General features: G+C 40.7%; 1 protein-coding gene across 9 annotated transcripts in view; it reads right to left on the bottom strand.

Annotated features, from left to right (window-relative positions):
• The window catches only part of KCNMA1 (potassium calcium-activated channel subfamily M alpha 1), a 940,359-nt gene that overhangs the window by 35,099 nt on the left and 889,996 nt on the right, over window positions 1–15,264 (bottom strand). For all 9 annotated transcript variants that reach the window (XM_053692132.1, XM_053692131.1, XM_053692126.1 and 6 more), the window contains 2 exons: window positions 8,496–8,690; window positions 4,327–4,445 (listed from right to left, as the gene is read on the bottom strand). In XM_053692132.1, the coding sequence (XP_053548107.1) occupies window positions 4,327–4,445; window positions 8,496–8,690 (314 nt within the window). The remainder of the gene's footprint in view (window positions 1–4,326; window positions 4,446–8,495; window positions 8,691–15,264) is intronic.

Genomic DNA, 15,264 nt, shown 5'->3' with positions numbered 1-15,264 from the left:
GAGCATCCTGGAAAAAGGAAGGATCCTGGAAACCTGGCCTTATGCTAGGGGAATCCCCACTCTTCATAGCAGAAGAAGTAGGTACTGCACCCCTTATGATAGGTGCAACAATACTCTGGCTTAAGAGCTAAAACGAGAGTATCAACAATCCTTTCAGAAAAACCTCTCATGGCTAAGACTAAGCGATCAATTCCTGGCAGTCAGCCTCAGAGAATCCAGATTGTGATGAACACAAGGACCCTGCCCCAGCAGAGCCCTGTAAAAGGTCCATGGAGGCAAATCCCCTAAACTGTGATACAACTCGTAGATATAAACGGAGCAAACAGTCTCACTGACGCCTGCTCCTGCTAGGATCGAACCATCCACAACAAGGAGTGACATGGCCGAAAGAGAGGAAGGTTAAAAAGAAACCTCTAAGGAATGCTAGATGTCTAGCATACTCTGGATGAAAAAGCCGGAGTCCCACCTTGGTTCAAACCCACCTCCTGCTACAAATGTGGTGGAGCTAACGCTGACGCCTTGCTTGATCGTCGTCCCCATCAAATACAAACATTCGAGCAGGGAATGATTGTAGGGGGCATCCGATCCTGAAGAGTACGCTTATAGAGAGGGTCGCTGTCAATAAACCGAAGTGGGCCTCTGCCCACCATCAAACACAAGACCCTCCCGATTAGCAGGAGGAACTCTCCTTCTCCAAAAGAAGATCTCCCCACCGAGAAGGTCCCAACTGGTATGAACCCAGAAGACCAAATCCTCCAAGCAAAATGCTCACTGAGGAATGTAAGTAATAAGTGGAAGGGAACTCCCAACCCCGGGACCTCTCTAGGACATTCTCTCCCCACGGACAAGGAAGCGTCAAAGTCAAAACTGCCCCAGAAGAGCTTAAGAGAAAAACATTTTTCAGAACAGGGAGATCTGAACGGAACACTGGGATTTATTTCCCCAGCTGATATTCCATGTAAGTCTGTAAAGACAGATACACCAACTCCATGCCAAAGATTCGGCCTTGGCTGTGTATATCACTCTCCACCCCCTCGCCAGAAGGGGAACTGGAGGGCATAACCCGAAGGGTAAATTTTGCAGGATCTGAGGAAACTTCCTGTCCAAAAGACAAAACAGCATCAAAGATCCACCCTGGTGTCTACACCAGCAACTCCAGTCTAGATCCAACTCTGAGGATTGAAAAGACACAAGAAAAACCCAAAAGGTCTATTAGCAGGCGAAGGTAAAAAACCCATAAAGGCAGAGACCCGGGAACTACTGTAAAATCTGTAAGCAGGATACTGCAACCTTAAATCCCAGATCCCAAGAAGGAACCCTAGGATCGGAACGGGGATTACTGTAAGATACGGTTCCTAAGAACTGGATATGCTCAAAAAGGATGAACCAGGAAGACATCCTTCTTCCTAATGAAAGGAAGGGAGAACCATACATTCTCCAATGAAAAGAGGAACTAATAAGCTCTGCTTAAAAATCCTAGAACCCAATTAGGACGGGAAGACCATCCCCCTATTAGGTCATGCACCAACAGTGGAGGAAAATATTCCCACAGTGCGATAGATACCGGGACAATGACTCCAAAGATCACTTGACAAACTTCCCTTTCTCTGAGAAGACAATTGCCCAGAAGAAGCCTAGTTGCGGTCTCTAGGTCCCCTGGATCCATATGATCCAGTATCAAGCACCCATCCCAGATAATACCTAAACAGGTCCAGCCTGTTAACTAGGATAGATGGCCTGCTGTACCTGGACCGGAAATCTAGAAAAAAACTCCTTCTCTTGTATAGAAAGAAGGAGCAAACCCAACTAGCATCCACAACAGGTCCTGCCTGTCATCTAGAATACAACATATCTGCCGGAACAATCAAAGGCAAGAAAGAAAGTTCTTAAGTTCCAGCAAGGCTAGAACAACTGAATAATCAAAATAAAGAAATTAAGCTCTGAGGCTTAAAATCTGTCTCAAAATCATTGGGAGGAACTATCACCATGAATAGAAATCTATAGGCTTCCACCGGAAGTCTCCAACAATCTTGACCATCAAAGTCGATAGTAAAAAATGCCATGTGACGAAACGTCTTTCTAAGAAGAGTTTCTATAACAACCCAGAGCTCCAAAGAAACAAAAACTATCCGGAGCGGAATAGCAAGTAAAAGAAAACAGCAAACACCCTGAAAAAAAGGAGTGTGCAAACAAAAACAGGTCCTGCCTGTCATACGACACAATCACCCATAGAGCTCATAACTGGGATTCTAAATAACATAAAACAAAAAGTAAAACAAGACGACAAGGAATAGGATCCCATCCTCCCCTCGTCTAGTTAAGATTGTTATCAGATTTAGAGGATCTGACGAATCAGTACTGGGAACCTCTAACATCACCAAAACCTCTCTCAGGAGTAAACGCAGGCGTGCCAATCTAAATCTAAATGCTAAGCCCTCTGCAGTCGGAGGACCCAAGTAAGCAGACTCCGACCCTGGAGGTTCTCCTTCTGAGGCCTCAGAGGGAACCGTATCCCCAGAGGACTGATTGGACACAATAGTTATTTTACACTAAAGTCCAGGGGCATGAGAACCTGAATTACTCCTTTGCTTACGCGTAGAAGGAATAGGTAACATCGCTAAAGCCGCAGAGATGGTCATGTGGAACTGCGTAGTAACCTCTGGTGGAAACAAACCCCTTACAGGCGAAGGAGAATCGGAGCTCGGGAAAAATGCATATGTAGGAACAGAATCTAGGAAACACACCTCACTGGATGAAGAATCCTCAGAGGTGGATGTTCAGTGGTCTCTAACATCTCAACATTGGTTGATGAGAACACCCGATAGCGGCATATGGAACATAATTGAGAGGGCTGGATTACCCGGTCCTCCTCACAATATACACAGGTATCAAATTCTGTATCGGAGGGATCCCCCTCTAAAATATCAGAATCCTCAATAACTCGTCTCTATCAAATAATAGAAAAGGAAAAAACAACTGGCACCTGATACCCCCAATGGCTGGGGCACTCACCACCTCCTATGACCCAGACAGATAGAGAAGATGCTCCTCTCCGCAGAAACACCCGGTCAGGAATTGGAAGCAGGGAAAAAAACGTGACCACTCCCGGTCACATGGTGCTCATGCAGGACCTGGCCCTGCTAAAGAAACTGTGCAGCTCTCAAAATGAAAATAACCTGTACGCTCCTTATCAGCCTAAGAGCCCAAATGTTCTTACATATAAGCAGTCGAAATCACATAACAAATATGATTAAAAAAAAAAAAACTGTTTAATAATCCCCCTCAGGAGATATTAACCTTTGATTGCATAAAGATAAAGGAGTCCCACTGTGACCCTGTCTTCTATCGTTAACATGTGTGTAAAATAATGAAACAAACTTACCGGAATCTAGCCGTGGAACAGTGACACGGTCCTTCAAGTTTGACAGATTGTAGCAGCGCTTCTGACATGGACTTGAGTGAAGAAAGCAGATAGCGAAACTCGTCAACGCTGATTGCTTACAGGAGCTGCATCTCTAGACTCTAACTTTCGTCAATGCTCTCACTGAGAGGCTGACAAGACTGCTTAAAACTCCAGTCCCATCTCGAAGGGTACTACCCTCCATAAGGAACTAGTCCGAAATCTTCTGACACTTCTCTGCAAACCTCCTGTGATGAAAGGCAAAGAATGACTGGGGGTGAGGGAAGTGGGGGAGGTATTTAAGCCTTTGGCTGGGGTGTCTTTGCCTCCTCCTGGTGGCCAGGTTCTGTATTTCCCACAAGTAAGGAATGAAGCCGTGGACTCTCCTCATATAAAGAAGTAATTGGAATGTAAAGTTATCCCAAGCGCCTCACAGCATTGTATAGACTTTTAAAAATGAGCTATAGTTTAAGTCATGAAATTGTTTATATTTATTTTCGCTACTTTTTCCATATTTACAGCTTCGCCGATAGGCAAAGCACTCCTGCCCGCCATCTTGTCTAATTGATTGACAGATGACGATTCATAAAACAACTAATCCTTGTTTCCCCCCCCGGGGCGTTCAGTCCCTTTGCATAAACATCACGGCTGGGAGGAAACAAGGATTAGTTGTTTTATGAATCAATTAAAGCAATTAGACAAGATGGGGAGCAGGAGAGCTGCGCTTATCAACGGAGCTGTAAAAAAGGTAAAAATTAGCGAAAATAAATAAATATAAAAAATGTCATGACAAACTATAGCTCATTTTTAAAAGTCTATACAATGGGGTAACTTTACATTCGCTTTAAGGGATTTTTTTTTATTACAGTATACTGTCCCTTTATGTGTGCAGACAACAAGGCTAGTGTAAAGTGCATTAACCTCACCTTTTGGTACACTGGCTGGGTGTGCTCATGTGTGCATCTCGGAGTCGGTATATCCCAAAGCACAACATATTGTACGTTTTCAAGGCTTTACAGTACAGATCTCCATAGCAGCCACCGTCCTGAAGGAAGGAGAAGAGGTTAAACACTGACTAAGACTAATAACCCTTTGACATCAAATATATACATGTTTTAGGCAGCTTTTCATACCTTTTTATTGGTTGACATCTGATGGGGCAAAATAAACATTTAAGCAATTATTAACCATCCTTCTAAAAATATGTGTTATCATTTGAAGCATTTTTGCCCCGCAATCATATTGACATAATAAAAATAGTTTTATTTCAGATTAAATCACAAACTTAGAGTCAAAATAAGCCTCTGTATTGCAGCAGACATTATGTTTAAGTGTTTAATAAAAAAAAATAAAAAAAAAAAAAACACATCTCCTCCCTATTTAACTCATTAAAGTACCCATCATGCACCTGTTCCTTGCTTAGGAGGACACAGCTGCTGATTTGTGGATATATATATATTCTGCTCCTGATTAGATCACTAAATGTGCGCTGCTCTGGAGTGGTAATTTATTGCACCTGGCTGTGTAACTGTATGTCTTTAACATTTTTGCAGGGATTAAACACATAAGAGGAAAAAAAGCACCCATTCAAAAATAAAATACTCTTAATAAAACAGAGCATTTCATTTTTACACTAGAATTAGTATTTCTGCCTTCAGCCACAGCCTAAAACTTGCTCATGGTCGGCAGAACAAGTCTTTCTGCCTCAATTATCGCCTGTCACAAAAACCTATTCTTGTGGTCTACAAGAAATTATAAAATAAGTGTAACATTTAGAAACAGGTAAGCTAAGAAAATGACCGCTGTGTATGAAATCGCAAGAGGAAGTTTTTATCTAGACTGAAATGTACTGTGCACGTCGTGAAACCATTTGTGACATTGGTTCTCTCTATCTATGCTACCTATATAGCATTGCACGTGTTGCTCGTACTTTTAAACGCTATTAATTTAACAACATATTATTTTAATAACCATTTTTAAAACCAAATCATTTTAAACAGTCTATACTGTCAGCACAATTAATGTGTTTGAATTGTTGTACATTTTTTGGTTATTGTATTATATTTGCAAGCCAACTGTTCTTCTAAAGTTGCAGAGAAACATACTTTTGCACGCACAGCTTGCCAATATTAGAGGGAACTTTGGCATCCAAGATAATCTTTATTGAGATGTCATAAGCTACTGATATTCGTTAATTAGCTATTGCTTATTTTTTTGGCATTTAAAGTGATGGTAAATCCAAGCATTAAGTCAGCGGTTCTGGCCACCCACGAACTCTAAAAAAATAGCCACGTGTGTCATCTGACATCCTAGCACGGCTATTGGTTCAGAGGTGGAAATGTCACCTCATTGGTAGAGCGCTGTGCTGTGGGCAGCTGAATCCGCTGACTTTAGTGGCTCTATGAGACAAAGAGAGAAACACCTACCCTGTCATTTGGTATGGTATCTGAAGTCTAAGAGCCAGATTACAAGTGTAAACGCGGTCGCGGGATTGATGTGTTTTTTACGCTCAAATCTATATTATAAGTGGCGCACTGTTTACATTTCTGTGAATTTGTTTGCGCAAACTCACTGTTATTTATGCTCCCCATATTTTCAATGGGTGGCATTGAGCAGCAATATGTGCTCGTATTACAAGTAAATGCAATCGCTCAAACGCAATTGCATTTAACGCTCAAACTTTTTACGTCACTTGTGAAAAGATCTTGTGTAACGAGTTTGGCTAGGAGAAAAAGTTGCGCTAAACTACACTATTAACCCCTAAAAAGTCACATAGCCCACCACAAAGTACTCCACTACACTATTAACCCCTAAACCAACACCCCAACATCGCAAAATACCCGCTATGCTGTTAACCCCTAAATTGCCACACCCTTACATCGCAAAGTACCCCTCTACACTATTAACTCCTTAACCGCTACAACCCCCATCGCAAAGTACCCACTAACCTCAAACCCTCTAACCAGCTAACCCCCCTAAAGTAAAAAAAAAAAAAACCTATCTAAAAAAAACTACTCTAAAAATTGCCCTGAAGGCCTTTGGTAGGGCATTGTCCTAAAGCTCTTTTGCTGGCCAAAAAGAAACTAAAAAAATCCTGTTCTAAAAAAAAAAAAACCACCCAAAAAAAGCCTACCACTAAACCCCAAAGATGGTGCTTTACGTGTTCAATTGAAGTCTATGGGGGAGTATGGTAACGCGGTCGCAATGTTCTAACTTTGGCTTTTTGTGTACGTTGATAGTACACAAGCGAAAAATAAGTTACTTTCAACCTGTAATATGTTACCTGACAAAAAGCTGAAGTCAAGAGTGGTTAGCGCGAGCGATAAATAGCGCTCCACTTATAATCAAGCCCTAAGCTACTAGACAGAAAAGGTGAAAAATATATTTATGCAAAAGGGATGATGATAAAATTTGACCTGCTTATATATTACATTCAAATTGAAATTGCGAAAAGTGTGGATGTTCCTACCCTGAAACAAAATGCTAGTGAGGTTTATCCTCCCTCCCCACACATACACACAAATTTGAGTGTGTATTTGTTGGTGAGTAATTGGTTCCCAGGAAGAGTTGTACAAAAAGATGCATTTCTTGTAGTTTATTCAAAATAATTCATAAATATGGCACAAGGGAGTAATCATTTTAAATGGAATTTAAAAACAAAAAGGTGAGTCTCTGTAATCCTGATTTGCACATCCTTACCCATAATGCCATTTTGTGGATGTGCAGATGTGCTATATAATTCATTATTTTATTTAATTTTAATTTCAGGGGGGAATTTTACTTTTAATTTTGTATTCACGTTTTATATAAATTTATACTTTTTTTTTTCTTTCTATTTTTTCTCTCTTTTTTTTTGCTCCCTCTGAGCAAAAATATTTTAAGTAGTGTTTAAGTAGTGATAAAATGCACAAGAGATTTGTTATATATCTGGCCCCTCTTTAAGGAGCCAGATATAAAGCAATGTTCTCAAGCAGGCCCGGACTGGCCATAGGGCATACAGGGCATTTGCCCAGTGGGCAGGGCCAGTTGTAGGCCAGTCCTGGTTGCCTTAGCCTCACCCAGTCACCAGCATTATTATTTGTACATGATGTAGGGCCATGCCTCTCACTGCCTTGCTGTGTCTTTAAGTCAGTCACAGAGAAGCAACTCCTCTTGATGATGCCTTTTGATGCCTGTGGGTGCCTGTTTTGTGTGATTGTGGATATCTGGGGTGCTTTGTCTGTGCATGTCGGTGCTGACTGACTGTGGAAGTCTTTGTGTGTTATTTCTCTCTGATAGTGCAGCTAATATGTGATGAAGTGCTCAGGTGGCTGCTATTTTAAGTGATTGTAACTACACAGGCTAATGAGCAATAAGTGTTTACTCTTTATTTAAATGTGAAGTTTTCCCTTTTTACTATTTATTGACAATCAAATCACAAAATAACAGTAAAAGAAGGGTGTTACAAACCTTTTTTGTAAATCAATCCCTAGTCAGTTTTAAGCTATGGTTAAATAACAAATAGGGGAGGGGGTAGGCTGCTCTGCCTTAAAGGGACAGTCAACACCAGAATTTTGTTGTTTAAAAAGATAGATAATTCCTTTATTACCTATTCCCCAGTTTTGCATAACAAACACAGTTATAATAATACAAGTTTTACATCTGTAATTACCTTGTATCCAAGCCTCTGCAAACTGCCCCCTTTTTTCAGGTCTTTTGACAGACCTGCATTCTAGTCAATCAGTGCTCACTCTTAGGTAACTTCACGTGTGAGCACAATTCAATGTTATCTATATGACACACATGATCTAATGCCCTCTAGTGGTAAAAAACTGTCAAAATGCATTCAGTTAAGAGGCGGCCTTCAAGGTCTAAGAAATTAGCATATGAGCCTCCTAGGTTTAGCTTTCAACTAAGAATACCAAGAGAACAAAGGAAAATAGGCAATAAAAGTAAATTGGAAAGTTGTTTAAAATTACATGCCCTACCTACTTGACTGTCCCTTTAAAATGCCTGGGCCTATTTTTGGTCCCAGTCCGTCCCTGTTCTCAAGCATTCTAAAGTGTCCTTTATAATGCAACAAATGCTGGGTCTTCTACTACCTATACATACTTACCCCTAAATCAGCAAATGGGCCATCATACAGGGCTAGCTGAGCTACCCGGCAGCGGTCCCTATTTGCCAGAGTTTGTGGGGTGCTATAGCCACCGCGCAAGGCATTCTCTTCTGCAATGAGAGATTCAAGCTCTGGCGTCGCTCCTCCTGTCACCAGCGTTCTGATTAGGGTTAAGATGTTATCATTAAAATATGTCTGGAAGAGAAAAAAATACATTGGCACCAGTAATATGTGTAAAAAATAATGAGACATTGCAGATAAAAGCACAACATTTAAATTTATAAACTTAAATGTTTAAGCATCCTTTTAAAATGAATGATTATTGAAAATGTTTCATTACACCTGGGCACTAGTTGAGGATTACTAAATAATTGTAGGTTTACTAACACTGTTCAAAATAAATATACTGATGGTCTCCAAAAGATAAGATAAGTTTTGTTTTTTTCTAGACGCTAAAGATTTTTTCCCTTTCTATGCAAGAAACGCACGTGTTACAAGGCACTAACTGTAAAGTATTGCAGAAGATCTGCATTAAATACATGTAGAGGTGAGTATCACTCCTTTACAGACTGAACGTCAGCTGATTTACTTCAGTTTACAAATGGAGCGTTAACAGTTAGGCATAAGCGAAAGGGGTTTATTGCGGCTGTTTGTGCGCATTGTATTAAACACGAACACGTGATCGCAATCGCGATTTAAGCTACGATTGCCACGTCCTCAGGGCTCTGGTTAACTGTTTCACGAAACAAAAAAGTTTCACAAAACACATCAAAAATACATTACAAAGTACAGTTACACCCATAATGATATTATCTAATTAAAAAAAAGTGCTTTAACATTGAGACATTGAGACACATACATATGCATCTCTAAAGATATGTATATACTGTATGTATATATGTGTGTACATATGTATTTATATGTGTATATTTGTATTTACAGATGCAATATATATACACATACACACATATAAACACATAAATACATATGTATTCATATATATATATATATATATATATATATATATATATATATATATATATATATATGTGCATTGGAACCCTTTGCAGTTAAGTAGATAAAAATATGAAAAAGCATATTTATGCAATATTCATATTTAATAAAATGCTATACTGTGTATTTACTATAAATATTTCACATTTTAATGTTCTGCACATGGGGGAATATGTTCGTATGTTCTACGTATTTTTCCTTTATACTGTTTATAAGTAAATTTATGCTTACCTGATAAATTAATTTCTTTTACGATATGACTAGTCCACGGATTTCATCCTTACTTGTGGGATATTATCCTCCTGCTAACAGGAAGTGGCAAAGAGCACCACAGCAGAGCTGTATATATAGGACACGGATAAAACGGGAGGGACAAGACAGAGACCTAAACGGAAGGCACCACTGCTTGAAGCAAAAGTATCAAATTTGGAAAATTTGGAAAAAGTACGAAGGGACGACCAAGTCGCAGCCTTACAAATCTGTTCAACAGAAGCATCATTTTTAAAGGCCCTAGTAGAGTGAGCCGTAATTCTTTCAGGAGGCTGCTGTCCAGCAGTCTCATATGCCAGGCGGATGATACTCCTCAGCCAAAAAGAAAGAGAGGTAGCCGTAGCTTTCTGACCCCTACGCTTTCCAGAATAAACAATGAATAATGAGGATGATTGACGGAAATCCTTAGTCGCCTGCAAGTAAAACTTCGATGCACAGACCACATCCAGGTTATGTAACAGACGCTCCTTCTTAGAAGAAGGATTAGGACACAAAGAAGGAACAACAATTTCCTGATTAATATTCTTATTTGAAACAACCTTAGGAAGAAATCCAGGCTTGGTACGAAACACCACCTTATCAGAATGAAATATAAGATAAGGCGAATCACATTGTAACGCTGAAAGCTCAGAAACTCTTCGAGCCAAAGAAATAGCAACTAAAAACAGAACTTTCCAAGATAACATTTTAATATCTATGGAATGAATGGGTTCAAACGGAACCCCTTGAAGAACTCGAAGAACTAAGTTCAAACTCCAGGGAGGAGTAATTGGTCTAAATACAGGCTTAATTCTAGTTAGAGCATGACAAAATGACTGAACATCTGGCGCATCTGCCAAACGTTTGTGAAGCAAAATTGACAAAGCAGAAATTTGTCCCTTTAAGGAACTTGTTGATAACCCTTTCTTGGAGAAAAGACAGAATCCTGGGAATCCTAATTTTACTCCATGAGTAACCCTTGGATTCACACCAATAAAGATATTTACGCCATATCTTATGATAGATTTTTCTAGTGACAGGCTTTCGAGCCTGTATCAAAGTATCAATGACCGAATCAGAGAATCCTCGCTTAGATAGAATCAAGCGTTCAATCTCCAAGCAGTCAGCTGCAGAGAATTTAGATTTGGATGTTGGAACGGACCTTAAATGAGAAGGTCCTGTCTCAAAGGAAGTTTCCACTGTGGTAGAGAGGACATGTCCACTAGATCCGCATACCAAGTCCTGCGTGGCCACGCAGGCGCTATCAGGATTACTGAAGGTCTCCTGTTTGATTCGAGCAATCATGCGTGGAAGGAGAGGAAACGGTGGAAACACATAAGCTAGGCTGAACGACCAAGGCACTGCCAGGGCATCTATCAGTTCGGCCTGTGGATCCCTCGACCTGGATACGTAACGTGGAAGTTTGGCATTCTGACGAGATGCCATCAAATCCAGTTCTGGTATGCCCCATTGGCGAATCAATGAAGCAAACACCTCCGGATGGAGTTCCCACTCCCCCGGATGAAAAGTCTGCCGACTTAGAAAATCCGCTTCCCAGTTTTCTACTCCTGGGATGTAGATTGCCGACAGATAACAAGAATGGGCCTCCGCCCATCGGATTATCTTGGATACTTCTATCATCGGTAAGGAACTCCTCGTTCCCCCAGATGATTGATATAGGCCACAGTTGTGATGTTGTCTGACTGGAATCTGATGAATTTGGCCGAAGCCAACTGAGGCCATGCCTGAAGCGCATTGAAGATTGCTCTCAGTTCCAGTATATTGATTGGAAGTAGAGACTCTACATGAGTCCAAACACCCTGAGCCTTCAGGGAATTCCAGACTGCACCCCAGCCCAGAAGACAGGCGTCCGTTGTCACTATCACCCACGAGGGTCTGCGGAAACATGTCCCCTGGGACAGATGATCCAGGGACAACCACCAAAGAAGAAAGTCTCTGGTCTCTTGATCCAGATTTATCTGAGGAGATACATTTGCATAGTCCCCATTCCACTGTGCGAGCATGCACAGCTGCAGTGGTCTGAGATGAAAGCGGGCAAACGGAATGATATCCATTGCCGCTACCATTAATCCAATGACCTCCATGCACTGAGCCACTGAAGGCCGATGAATGGACTGAAGTGCTCGGCAAGTATTCAGAATCTTTGTTTTTCTGACCTCCGTCAGAAATATTTTCATGTCTACCGAGTCTATAAGAGTCCCCAAGAAGGGAACCCTTGTCCGTGGAACTAATGAACTCTTTTCTATGTTCACTTTCCAACCGTGAGTTCTCAGGAAAGACAATACTATGTCCGTGTGAGATTTTGTCAATTGATAAGTTGACGCCTGAATCAGAATATCGTCCAGATAAGGCGCCACTGCTATGCCCCGTGGTCTGAGAACCGCTAGAAGAGACCCTAGAACCTTTGTGAAGATTCTGGGTGCTGTGGCTAACCCGAAGGGAAGAGCCACAAACTGATAATGTTTGTCCAGGAAGGCAAATCTTAGAAGCTGATGATGATCCTTGTGGATAGGGATATGAAGGTAAGCATCCTTGAAGTCCACGGTAGTCATATATTGACCCTCCTGGATCATTGGTAAGATAGTTCGTATAGTCTCCATCTTGAACGATAGGACTCTGAGAAACTTGTTTAGACACTTGAGATCTAAAATGGGTCTGAAAGTTCCCTCTTTTTTGGGAACCACGAAAAGATTTGAGTAAAACCCCTGTCCCTGTTCTTGTTTTGGAACGGGACAAATTACTCCCATGGTAGAGAGGTCTTTTACACAGCGTAAGAACGCCTCTCTTTTTATCTGGTCTATAGATAATCGTGAAAGATGAAATCTCCCTCTTGGAAGAAAATCCTTGAATTCCAGTTGATACCCGTGAGTCACGATTTCCAGTGCCCAGGGGTCCTGAACATCCCTTGCCCAAGCCTGAGCAAAGAAAGAAAGTCTGGCCCCTACTAGATCCGGTCCCGGATCGGGGGCCACCCCTTCATGCTGTCTTGGTAGCAGAAGCGGGTTTCTTGGATTGTTTACCTTTATTCCAAGTCTGGTTGGGTCTCCAGACTGACTTAGATTGGGCAAAATTCCCTTCCTGCTTTGTGGAGGCAGAGGAAGCAGAGGGTCCTGCTTTAAAGTTTCGAAAGGAACGAAAGTTATTTTGTTTACCCCTCATTTTAACAGACTTATCCTGAGGAAGGGTATGGCCTTTACTGTAATACCGCATGGAAAGCGGTTAGAAAGAAAAACCATGTGGTCCCCTCAAAAAAACAGCACAGTAATGCTGCAGCCATACTGATATTTGTGTCTCAAATAAAACGATAAGCTGCCTCTCCCAGTGTCCCTTTTTATAACACTTCAGCCCAGAACTATGTCAATAAAAAACGTTAAACACAGGATTTTAAGTAACACCCTTTGTGTACAGGTCTACTTCTTACCCCTTCCCTTGCAGGGAATAAAATGCCAGCCAATTGTGATATAACAGGTCTCCTCAGAAATAAAAGACTGAACATACCTCAATGCTTGTAGCATGCAACCGTTCTCCACACTGAAGATTTCTCTTGCACTACCTTCAGCACTCTGTGGGAACCAACATGGATCTTAGTTACGACTGCTAAGATCATCAACCTCAGGGCAGAAATCTTCTTCCATATCTCCCTGAGGAAAATAGTACACACCGGTACCATTTAAAAATAAAAAGCTTCTTGATTGAAGAAACTAAAACTAACACCTCACTTTAACTCTTCCTAGTATAACACAGGCAAAGAGAATGACTGGTGTGGGAGGGAAGGGAGGAGCTATATATACAGCTCTGCTGTGGTGCTCTTTGCCACTTCCTGTTAGCAGGAGGATAATATCCCACAAGTAAGGATGAAATCCGTGGACTCGTCATATCTTTGTAAAAGAAATATATATATATATATATATATATATATATATATCTTTACCTATATATAATCATGTATTTAGATAAGCATAGATATTTATTTTAGCAAAATACCATCAGATATATGTAGAAATATGTATTTATGAATAAATAAAACATATTCTGTTAATAAAATTAGCTTTGTTCTCTTGGTATCCTTTGTTAAAAAGCATACCTAGGTAGGCCAAGGAGAAGCAATGTACTACTTGGAGCTAGCTGCTGATTGGTGGCTACACACATATGCCTCTTGTCAATGGGTCACATGATGCGTTCAGTTAGCTCCCAGCAGTGCAAAAAAAAAAAAAGTCTACTCTTCAAAAAGGAAACCAAGAGAACAAACTAAAATTGATAACAGTTTAAGTTGTTTAAAAAAGTTTAATTTTGATTATACTGTCCCTTTCTTGTATAGACAGACAGGTAGAACTGCGATAATAGTTGAACCATGGAACACTTTTTATTGGCCTTTAAAGAAAAATACATAACCCCACATTTCTGCCCACTTAGGACTATATTACAGTTGAAGCATGAATCTTTTAACATGCGCGTTAATGTGTGCACGCAAGTTAAAAGTAAAAAGAATGCGACTTCGCTGTCACATCCTCGTGCTCAAAAAGGGGCAACGCGCAACTTGTTATTGTATAATCGCATTTCTCCATAGACTTTACCGGAGTCTTGTTTTCATGTCGAAAAAATTAACAGCCACAGCTCGCACAACTCCGATAGCAACAACACATTAATATATATATATATATATATATATATATATATATATATATATATATAAAAGTTTACATATATATTTATGTGTTGATATGTGCATATGTTTTGTAATTTAACCAGAGGTCTGAGGTCACAGTGTGTACTTGCGCCTAAAATGCAATTGTGCTCTCGCCATGACATTTACTTCCAACTTGTAATATTAAGGTTATTAATGTGTGCCTGAAAAGGTGCATTTTTGCCCCAACGCAAGCCAACAGAGATTTGAGCTCCACCTTTAATCTAGCCCCTACTTTGTATCACAGTTCTCCCTGCGAATGTTGTTAATTTCTTACCTGAAGCAAACAAAAGTGTACATTGTGAGATTACCAACTGTTCAGCAACAGAAACCTTGTTATACTACAAGATAATACTTAGGTTCTCAATTCCTGTTCTGCATCTAATTGTTACATCTTTATTTATTGAAGGATGCTAAGACCAGACCAGGTTATATGGCTGTGTGCTTGAGCACCGGTAAATTTATCAGATCGAAATGGGGCCAAATTATCAAGCTTGATGCCCCTGTTTCCGCGCGAGCCTTCAGGCAGTAGTTATGAAGCAGTGATCTAAAGACCGCTGCTACATAACTGATCCGCCTGCTCTGAGGCTTCGGACATCAATCCACCTGATCATATATAATCCGGCTGATTAACACCCCCTGCTAGTGGCCGATTGGCCACGAATCTGCAGGGGACGGCATTGCACAAGCAGTTCTGGTGAACTGCTTGTACAATGATAAATGCAGACAGCGTATGCTGTCGGCATTTATCGATGTGCGGCGGACATGATACACTACATTGTATTATGTCCGCTCGCACAT

Source organism: Bombina bombina, chromosome 9 (assembly GCF_027579735.1).
Source record: "Bombina bombina isolate aBomBom1 chromosome 9, aBomBom1.pri, whole genome shotgun sequence".
Taxonomy (NCBI): domain Eukaryota; kingdom Metazoa; phylum Chordata; class Amphibia; order Anura; family Bombinatoridae; genus Bombina; species Bombina bombina.
Note: the sequence above shows the minus strand (reverse complement) of the source record. Positions and strands in the feature narration are given on the sequence as shown.